The sequence below is a fragment of the Bacillus rossius genome, chromosome 1 (genome assembly GCF_032445375.1).
Source record: "Bacillus rossius redtenbacheri isolate Brsri chromosome 1, Brsri_v3, whole genome shotgun sequence".
NCBI classification, from domain to species: Eukaryota; Metazoa; Arthropoda; class Insecta; order Phasmatodea; family Bacillidae; genus Bacillus; species Bacillus rossius.
Genome location: NC_086330.1, coordinates 279109904 through 279120759, shown reverse-complemented (window position 1 = coordinate 279120759; position 10856 = coordinate 279109904). Strand labels below are relative to the sequence as shown.

The 10856-nt window shown below is 33.7% G+C and overlaps 1 protein-coding gene across 2 annotated transcripts in view; it reads right to left on the bottom strand.

The window, feature by feature from the left end:
- Positions 1-1584: 1584 nt before the first annotated feature.
- Positions 1585-10856, bottom strand: part of LOC134527634 (putative phospholipase B-like lamina ancestor) — a 136227-nt gene continuing 126955 nt past the window's right edge. For both annotated transcript variants that reach the window (XM_063360488.1, XM_063360489.1), the window contains exon 11: positions 1585-2698. In XM_063360488.1, coding sequence (XP_063216558.1) covers positions 2216-2698 — 483 coding nt within the window. In that variant the 3' untranslated portion in view covers positions 1585-2215. The remainder of the gene's footprint in view (positions 2699-10856) is intronic.

The following is a 10856-nucleotide window of genomic DNA, read 5'->3' as shown; positions in this document are numbered from 1 at the left end:
TTTTTAATTAGTTGTTTACATAAATAAAGTGTGTTTTATTTCAGTTTTGTTTTTGACAAGTAGGAATGACTACCTAGAAAAAAAATTGCAAAAAAAACTGTTAAATGCACTTTATCAAAACAATTTTGAGCTACTCAGTAGTTTATGCTAATTGGCTGGAAAAATATATCGGTGCACAGAAAAGTTCGAAGTTAACAATTTTCTGTGTGCAATGCCTGTGTGTGAGCTATTTTCCCAATGTAGCAGCTGCTGTCTGTCTATGTACATTCAACTCGCGTGTGTGTGTGCTGTGCATGTGCTGTTGCTAATGTAGCCCAGAATTCATATATATAGTATCAAAATGTTGGGAACAAAATTTGTAAAAGTTAACAATTTTTTAGTTTTTAAAATAATAGTACTTAAATTAAAAGTAAAATTTTAACATTTCTGAAAGTAGGTACATAGTTATATTTTGCTATTTTAAATCCATGTTGCTTATATATTGCAAACTTTTTTTAAAATCATTTTACAGTGAGTCTAGCATTAAGAAAAAGTCTGGGAAATATATAGGTATATTAGTTAAAGAAATTCAATTAAAATAGACAAAGGTCATACTGTGTCACTAACTCATTAACTGCAATAGCATTTTGTATTTTGGCTTAGTCTGTGATTACAATGTGACTGTGCCAAGTCTTTTTGAGTTCAGAAGTATGTTTTAGCATGTGAGGCTGAATTAGAAGCGTGATGTAAGAAAGATTCACATTTTTTGTCACGGCTCTGAAGTACACATAATGTACCTTTTTAAAGTGGTAGTTTTAAGAAGGAGCGTAAATTTTAGATGTATTTTCTTTTGTAGGTGCATAATTATCAAAGACCTGGAGACGTCAGGAAATCCTGTTTGTGGGTTTTGCTGGACACTATGACATATCCACGGCAATGAGGGTGTATGAAAAAAGTAACTCTATAAATATAAATGCATGTCATGTTTAATTCAGCTATAAATCGTTAAATTATTGAAATTTTCAACATCGGTAGAGTACAACCCTTCATAACTAGAGACAAGATTTTATGGTTTTATTGGTGGCTATTCTTTTTTTAATTGTAGATATGGGCATTACCATTCGGCTATGTTGTTTGTGAAAATTGTTCATTAATATATACACTTTATACACTGTATGACAAGACTTAATCTTTATGTATTAATTAGTATTTGAATAAAAAATGAGCATTATTTTAAACGTGACCAAAATGGTATTTTCAAATAATATAATCTTTGGTATAATTAATAAGAACAATAAAAGTAATTCAGCAAGTACAAGTGTGCATATTAAGTAAGAGTGTTAGTAGTGCAAACACATATTACTGAGTTATACATGGTTAAAAAAAAGGAACACTGCAATTACTAATCAACTTAATTTGTATAAGTAATAAAAATTATAATGACATAATTTATAGGGTTTCAGCAAAAAACTTTATATATGTAACATACATTTAACGAGAGATAAGGGCATAACAATATTTTTTCAATCAACAAGCACTATTGGAAATTTGTCTTTACTAAGGCGTAGAGTACATACCAATAGATTTTCTGAGACCGTAGAAGTATGACTTTTGACGATATTTTTAATTTTTATAGTAGTAGTCGTACTTTTAAATTAACGAAAGCTTAAAACTATAATGATGCATCAGAGACATCTATTTGTTCTAGTAAATTATTGTTAACTTCAGGTATTCCATAAAGCTTTTCTTAACTTTTGGTTTCACTCTCTCTCCCTTAGGTTTATCTATTTTAAAATGTTAAGCTTTGATATTATAATAGTTTATTAAGTATTATCTTTCATTTTGGTGTAATGCAGTGTATAAACCTATTTTTAAATGTCATTAATGTTATATTACAAATTAGTAAAGCACCATAAAAAAATCCTGTCCCTAGTTACGTATGGCAGGTATTTTCTGCAAAAACAAATCTGTCTAACTGCACGTTAAATTGCAATAAGGTAAAACAGCACCAGCTGTTTCTTCCTTGTAACTAGAGGCCATCTGCAAGAGAAGACATTGCCTTATTTTGCAGGGCCGTTCAGGACACGTTTGTTTCCGCACAAAATTACCGACAGTAGATGCATACTTTAACTCAACAAATCACACAACACAGTTGATCAACACATTTTAAAACACAGATGGTTGTGAAAAATAGATTCTCCTACTTATAACATTGGTACTAATTTATAAATGATGCCTAAGAGACTTTGGTGCTTTTTTGTTGACTCCACGCCCACTGCGGGGTGAAGACGGGGAAGCGCCAGGTGTCGGGTTGGCCTACGTGAGGTGTGGTTTCGGAAAAACTGCTTCTGGACCACTGGAAAGGCTTGATGTGGTGCGTGACGTCGTTTGACTTCATGTCGACGTTGTAGGGCGGACCCGCGACAGCGTGGATGCAGGAAGGGCCGCCCGGCGACCCGGAGAAGACCTTGGTGTCGATGGTGCCGACCGGGGACCCCAGGGCGAGGTCTCCGCGGCCCGCCACGGCGCGGAGGGGGCTCGCCAGGGACAAGGCGTCGGGGAGGGACCCGGCGCTGCGCATGAGCGCCACCATCGAGGCCAGGTCTGTGGCGTTCCTCTGGTTCCGGCGGAATATCGTGGCCTTCGAGGAGTCCTGAAGGGAGAAGGCTTCTCCGTGGCGCTCTTGCATCTTGGTGGTTCCGCTTGCATCCACTACTTCCTACAACCACAAGAGAAAATAACCACGGCTTTATATTTTGACTAATGTCTTTGTTCAATAATTTTAGATTTTGTCATCATTTACATTCTTATTGTGTTGTCCACATGTCATTTTATATTTTGTATAAATAATAATTACATAAAATTACTGAAAAAATGGAATATATCACATTTTATGTATCAAAAAAGCCCCAATATTGGAACAACCAAACGCACAGTGTAACTTCATAGGAAGTGGCTGAAAATATTTGATTGGCTTGTGGTTGAAATCACTTTTTCTGGTGCTGACATGGTTTCAAATTTAAATTTCATGTTTGTAGCACTGTCTTATTATTACAAAAATATTTATATGAATAAAGAATCCATACGTAATGTGGAAAGTCTGTGTTTCTGTGTAGGCCTTTAGCTACATGTGATGGTACCAGACAGGGACGAACTAGGGAGGGGCTTTGGGGTAGGCAGCCTGCCCGTGGTGCAGAGCTGGAGTGGGCGCGGGATGGGCCTTTGGGCGCAATGGGAGTAAATTTTCAGGGCAAAATTTTACTACAAGTTTACATGTAACATCGTTATGAAACAATTTCTGAAACTAAAAGGACGGAAAATAGGTTGCAGACAGTGCAAAGAACTTGTCGGGCCTCGTTCCCTTGGTAGAGCTCCACGTGTGTGTGGCTCAGGTTTAGCCCTGCCATGCTGCAGGGATAGGTGCGTCACGGCGGTTGGAACCTGTCTGCGCCTGACGCCACCCGACTTGCTGGCATCTAGTAAGGGAGTATTTGGGCAGAGGGCAACACAGCGGGTTTGAGCTTATTGTTGTGTACCGCGCCACAGGCCAAATTTTTGGAAAATGGTGTTATTTCAAGTACATAATTAGTTTAATTACTTGTGCAAATCCGTATTGCTAAACAGTGTTAGCTGTGTAGCTAAACATTTTCTGAAGTGAAACTTCTTTGGGTGCGGTGATAGTAAATTTTCAATTACAATTTCAAGCAAACATTTTTATGAAACTTGTTTAGAAATGTTTGTGGTGCCAAAGAGATATAAAGAGAGCACTTACGAGTCAACGTTTGAATTGCCAAAGAAGTTTCACGTCTAGCATGTGTACTGAGTTACACATGGTCTTTTTTTCTTTTGTAGACTACTAAAATTGTAAAATAGAAAGCGAATAATAATAAATAATAATAAATAATCATACAATATCTACTAAATGAAAACGGTACTACTCCATGAATATATATATAATGTACACACACATATTATATATATATATATATATATATATATATATATATATATATATATATAATTACTTAATTTTATATGTTATGTTTGCTTATAACTTTTATTTGTGCTGGATTTTGGTAATACAAAATTGAAAGTGTAATTTTTGTGCTTTGTCAAATTATTTTTCAATATTGTAATTTAACAATATCATACTATTAAAACTATGTCTTTTATTCACTGAACTATTGTTATTTCAATGAATATAGTTGATGAAATAACACGTATACTTAAACACTGGTAAGTACACAGTGTTTGAAAAAATTTATTTAAAATTTTGCATTTAAATTACATAGATGCAAGAAAAATTATGCATGTTACGTTTATTACTGTTGGCAAGTATTGTGGAAGGGGGGTGGCGCTAATTAAAATTTCTTCCCCGGGCAAAGTAAAGCCTAAAGTCATCCCTGGTATCAGTTACTGACAACTTTTATTTAGGTAACTGATTTAAAAATATATATATATAACTTTAATTTTTAAATACTAGAAATTAAATACATTTTTTGTATGTAGTTAATAATTATGTAAATTTAATAATAAAAGCCAAAACTAAAGAATTATATAAAAAAATATATTTTAATAGAAATACTTAGGGTAATTCATGTAAATTAGTTGCATTTAATGTATTTTTTTTTTAAAGTTTAGTGCTATGCGAGTATCGACTAACATATATGTGTTATCTCATTTTTTTTTTTCTTTTTACCATATAATCTTGCTTCTAGTAATGAGTTAAATAAACAAATCTTTAAAAAAAAATTGAATATCAAATTTAATTCAGAATGAGTCCCTTTAATTTTAATTCTAGTTTTCAAGATTCAGACTTAAAATTATATTGTGCAAAACCAGAGCAACTTAAATTTAGATAAACCTTCAAGATGCAAAATTATTATTTTTTTATCACAAATGTCCCCAGTGGAGATAAACATACTTAGAGCTCTGTAGCTAGCCAAAAAACACCAGAACTTCTTTGATAGATTTTGCAGAGTAGAATTATAGGCCTAGACAAGTACAGACATTTTCCTAAATTTTTCCTTTCTTGAACAGTTTTCTTTTCAAATTTTAAATTTTTTGAAAACAGGGTGGCCAGCAAAACCACAACAGAATCCCGTTACTCCTCCAGGTATTTTATAATTTTTCACTGACCTAAAATCTGTAATATTTCCATATTAAACCATCAATTTAAATTCTTACATGACTTTCTAACACTACCAGTCACAACACATGGATTTTTCACTGTTGTAACAAACTGTTTGCACACTAACGAAGAGCCTGTAAACAATGCAATTTCTTACATCACACTCTGAGGTACCTCCACAAATGGAATTCAGCTTCACATATCATAAAATACAGCTGTGCTCTAAAATACTTGGCACCAGCAATGCAACAAAAAAAGACTGAATAAATACTGTGTTTTATCGCATAATTGTCGCACATTTTATACTAAAATCAAGTTTGAAAAGTAGCGGTGTGACTTTATGCGAGAAATTTTTTTTTTTTTGTTACGTAAAGTTATTCATGAAAACAAAACCCATTCTTGGTCAGTACGTTAATTTCAAAAGTAAAGTATAAAAGAGCAAGCCAAACAATTTAAATTAATAAGTCATGCAACAAAAACCTTTCTTCAACTTTAAATAGAAAAACAAAATCTGTAATCCGAATGCGAGCCTGAACATATGCGTAACTATCGTTGTAGTACACACCACGAAAGAGTGTGGGCCATCAAATGTAGTTAACTCGGTACTCGACAGAGAGTGCGCATTACATGCAATCAGCGAGATATCAGTATCGATATTCGACTACAAGTGCGCGCTCTAAACAGGAAACAACAAAACCAAACATGAATGATGCCAACTAGCGCTGGCTACATTTTTGTAAGTGGTACACAATGGCGACGCAAACAAACAGATAAAGGTTATAACGTTTAAACAGTCTTTAAGAGAAAATCTAAACATCAGACAACTTCGTATTTCCGTTATTTAAATATGTAAGTGGTAATGTTCGAATAAATTTAAAATTTCTACTTTAAAATACATTGTTTTATACGGAAAAAAATAACCACACAAAGCGCCCGGAATCTAATAGCAGGACCAAAAACATTGTGCAACGATTACGTGAGAGGTTTTTTATCCAAATTTTGACGCCCTAAAATATAGGTGCGACGATTATGTGATAAAAGAGGGTACACAATGCATGGCACAAAGACATTCAAACTTAAACATTAGACAGCACAAGATTTCCGTGGAAGGAATTTAGTCAGGGGCGAATATTCCATGGAACCAAGGGAACCATTGGTTCCCTACTGCTGACAAATAAATAAAATAAATATATTACTATTTGTCTACTGTCGTAAATAATTCAACTCGTATTTTTTGAGCAGCTCGCCCTCACACTTTGTGTAGGCGCGTTCGCGCGTTGAACCTCTTCAGCTATCGCTTCATCTCTCTCATGCCTCTCTTTCTCTCTCTGCCTTCCCCGCTACCACATCCCCCCCCCGTAAATAATAATAAATAGATTATATACAATTAACAATATTTAATAATTAACAGTTTTTGTTAGCCAAGAAACAATTAAATCTCATTAGAGCGGCTTTATTATATTATCTCTTTTAAGATAAGAACAAAAAAAACGTGAAAATACGAGATACTAAAAAACAAAAACATACATATTTCTCATTTGTAGAAAATACTTTCTTACGTTGTTTTTGTTCCAATCTCAAACTTTGTCTACACACACAATACCTTTAATAAACAGTAAAAAAACTTGAACGACGAATTTCCAAATTATACTTTACTTAATAAACAAACATCGTTCTTTGTAACGTAAATTCATCGAATATGTGCGCGCATGCGTAAAACATACGAAAACTGCGAGTAACGAGATGCAGCCGTGTGTAATGTTTCGTTACTCGGTACTAGATGGCGCACCCGTTACTCAGTACCGAGTACATACGGTTTGCTACAGCTCTAGAAAATTTACTTGTTTCATCTTTTGGTGCTAAAAGTTTCGAACAAAAACGAGTTTTAATTTTGCAAGGTAGACCCACGCCAGACATATCATGTATGGTAACAAATGCTAAATCAAGCGGTGTGCAGTGCAAAAGACACTTCAAATCTAATAAGTAGAGCCACGATTATATGGTAATGCGCGATAAAACGAAATAACACCGAAAACCGCTTGAAAACACGAAATAAAACGAAATTGTGCGAAATCCGCGATATGTCACGAAAGTTCGTCTATCCTGATTATTTACGTTTTTTTTTCTCCATTCTGTAAGGACAATTCACTACCTTCAGCACAATCAAATATTTCTTACAGTAACTAGCAGCCATATATATTATATGCGACGGTGATTCATTATAGATTTTAAAATTAAGTCTCGGAATTAACGTAATATTTTCTTTAAACGGTAATCTTGTGTACCATAATAATTTAAGATGTTGATAACTATGATACAATGGCCGCCGTTCACTTTCTGTAAATACAAAAATAACAAACGTCCAAAATATGTTTTTCTAAGATTACGTTTTTAATCATTAAAATATTACACACTAAAGCGCATTGCTTTTACTGTTTATTTAAAATAAAGTACGTAGGCTACTAAAATAAAATTAACGCTGCTTAACGTAACGATTGTAAATAATAAATAGTACATGTTTATGTCGGTATTAATTTTCACGTACGTATGTTGGTATTCGGTATGCGTTTGTATTCGCATCTATTCTAGGGATGCAACATCGCTCTTAAAAACATCGATATCACGAACATCGATGTTCAAACGAAAAAGCATCGATGTCAAAAAACATCGTTCTGACAACCGATACATCGATGTTTTAACCGATGTTTTTAAATATCAGGAAAAACATGTCAAATGATTTAAACTCTAGTATGTAGCCAAAAACCATACCTACTACAGATTACTGACCACAATATCCACAACCTATTTACAGTCGTGTCTCTTGCAGAACAAAAACATGTATTAAAATTAAATTCTGCTACCAAAAACTTAAAAATCCGCATGAACTACTTGACCAGCTCTCAGTAAACTTCAAAGAGTTGTGGACAAATTTAAATGACTACAACTTCCCAACATTAGCAGAAGTAAAGGTAAACATTAAAGGGCATGTCCATAATTTAAATGTATGTAAAGCTGGCCGTCTGTTCGGGGTTTATGTGTGTCAGTGAGGCGGGATGATAAGCGCGACGCTCGCTGGTGCTTCTAGTGCGGTGTCTCCTCTGGACTGGCGCGCTGTCTTCTCGTCGTCACAGGATAACTGAGCGGTGACCATGACATTATATGGCCGAGAAATGAAGATAAAGGTGTACTGCACTGCCCATAAGTGGTTTCAAGATTCTGTATCGGTTGTTTTATCCCTAAAAATTACTCCGAAAACACGCCTTTTAGCCATTTTCACCCTACTAAAAACACATTTTAAAAACTTAATCCGAATTCAAAAGTACCTTTCGGCATTCAGCGAACACTTAAATGCTTTTTGTAAACAGACCCCACTCGGATATCTTGAGTAGTTTTCAAATCACGTTGGGTTTTTTTCTGAAGCTCTGCGCACCGTGTGTGTACCCGGGCAGACTGCAGCCTTAAGACACAGGCTTACTTAAAATAAAATTACCCTTGTTTTTTATGATTTTAGTTATCATTTCATGAATATATTGTAAATAGTACAGATCATGAGAGATCTATTTATCCAAAAACCATTGCGATACGACATTTAGTTTTCAAGAACCTTTTTTTTTTTAATTTTCGATACTTATAAGTATAAATAAAAGTAGGTAAATGCTAAACCATTTTGGTTGGTATCCTTATAATTTTTTTCCAGTATTTTAAGAAGTCTAAAATCATTTAAAAAATAACGATTTTTTTACACAATTTATTTTTAATTAAAAAAAAAAATAGGGAAAAAGCATGAAGTGTATGTGCAGGTTTAAAATGTAACATTAATTTTCTCGATAGAGCTAGCGAGACCGTATCAGTACCAATCAATAGCTTGTATGTACAACAAGCTATGAAATTGTCCATAAAGTCTCACTGCTTTTTCCCTATATTTTTCAAAATTTTAAAGAAAATTTTTATGTAAACAAAAATTTTTAACGGTATTAATTTTTTCCAAATGATTTTACACATCTTAAAGTACTGGGAAACATTTATACTGAAATGAACCAAATAGTTCAGTATTTACAACATTTATGATACCTACCTAGGTACTTCAAAATGTAGGTTTTTATAGTAAGTATAGACAGTTAAAAAAATTGTATCTTAAAAACTAAATGTCGTATTGTAAAGTTTTTTTTATATATTCAATAAATATTCATGAAATGATAGCCAAAATATTATATAAAACTATGGCAATTTTAATGATGAACAATGTCGATGTTTTTGGACTTTTTCGTCGATGCATCGGTGATGTATCGCTCTTCAAAACATCGATGCTAACCTCGATGTTTCATGAACGATACATCGATGTTTTCAAAACATCGATGTATCGTTTGCATCCCTAATCTATTCTCCATTGTTTTGATCTTTACAGCACGGCAAGTTTTTGCGTATTGAGAGGTTAAATTCTTCCTATGTGATTAAAATTTTTTTGATAATGCCTAAAACTAAGGTTTCTGCCAGTGACCAATCGAAAGAATTTTCCAGTGAAGGATTTTATATCAGTGATAAAATTTTAATGTGCAAATTCTGTAACTGCAGGCTAGACTACGAGACGCGTTACGCTTATGAAACATGTCGCGAGTGAGAAACATAAGCGTTTGAGGCAAAACTCATCTGTTAAACGACATCCTTGTCTAAGAGTCTTTAATGCCATTAATTTGCGGTTCAACCCAAGAAATGTGAGTAGGGTTAGCGTAGAAGATGCAAACCTACAGAAGTCTCTGCATAACTTGCCTTCTGTTTCCCATCTTCCCATTGATACATTCATACATGGCTATGTTGCTTTCAAAAAAATAATTGAGGATGAACTTTCATTGACAGAAACAAGCCAAATTGATGTTGCAAAGGTACTTTGCTCCCTTAAAGGGGACTACAGTGACTTTGCTCAAGCCAGTTTAAGGGTAATCTGGTTCCCAACATCAAATGTTGATGCAAAACGTTCATTTTCCAGGTACTCACTGGTAGTTAGTGACAGAAGACAACGTCTCACTCCAGAAAATGCAGAAAATTTAACTATGATAGCATTTCAATAAAACCGTCTTAATAGTAACTTTGGAAGTGCTTAATTGTGTAATTTTGTAGTGTATGTGATTGTAATTAAGTCGTGAAATTTTTAGTAGTTATTTAAAAGTTTGAATTTATGAATTTGCAAATGAACTTAATTATCTATGAATTTGCAAATGAACTTAATTGTAATTAGATCATGAGGTTTTAGTGTTTATTAATATTTGTTTTAATAAATTTGCATGTCGTACAGAAAAGCAAGAAAATTTTGCCGTGGGTATTTTGAGCAAAAAATTAAAACCATATAACACCGAAATCTTTATTTCTTTACACCGAAATTTGTCTTAAAATAACACCACAAAATCTTGACTCTACTAATAAGCGAAATAGCCTAACAAAATGACCATACATGCTCATGCTTGAAAGTGAGAGTTAAGATTATTAAATTCTGTGTGACTTTAACATGTATTGCATTGACTACCAAAATCATAATTACATGAATTTTGATATAGGTATGCTGGTGATGTGTTTCCGAGCGTATCTTTCACTGTTTCACTGATTAAAATAGCTTGCTTCGTGTAACGACGATTGCTCAAGTTTTAGTCATACCAGCTTTTTAATTTTATTATAATTTAGGAAATGTTGACTTAACATTTTGAAGAGAAACTCTTAGGCCTAGCTTTCATCGACACTTAAAATTGTTTTGCTG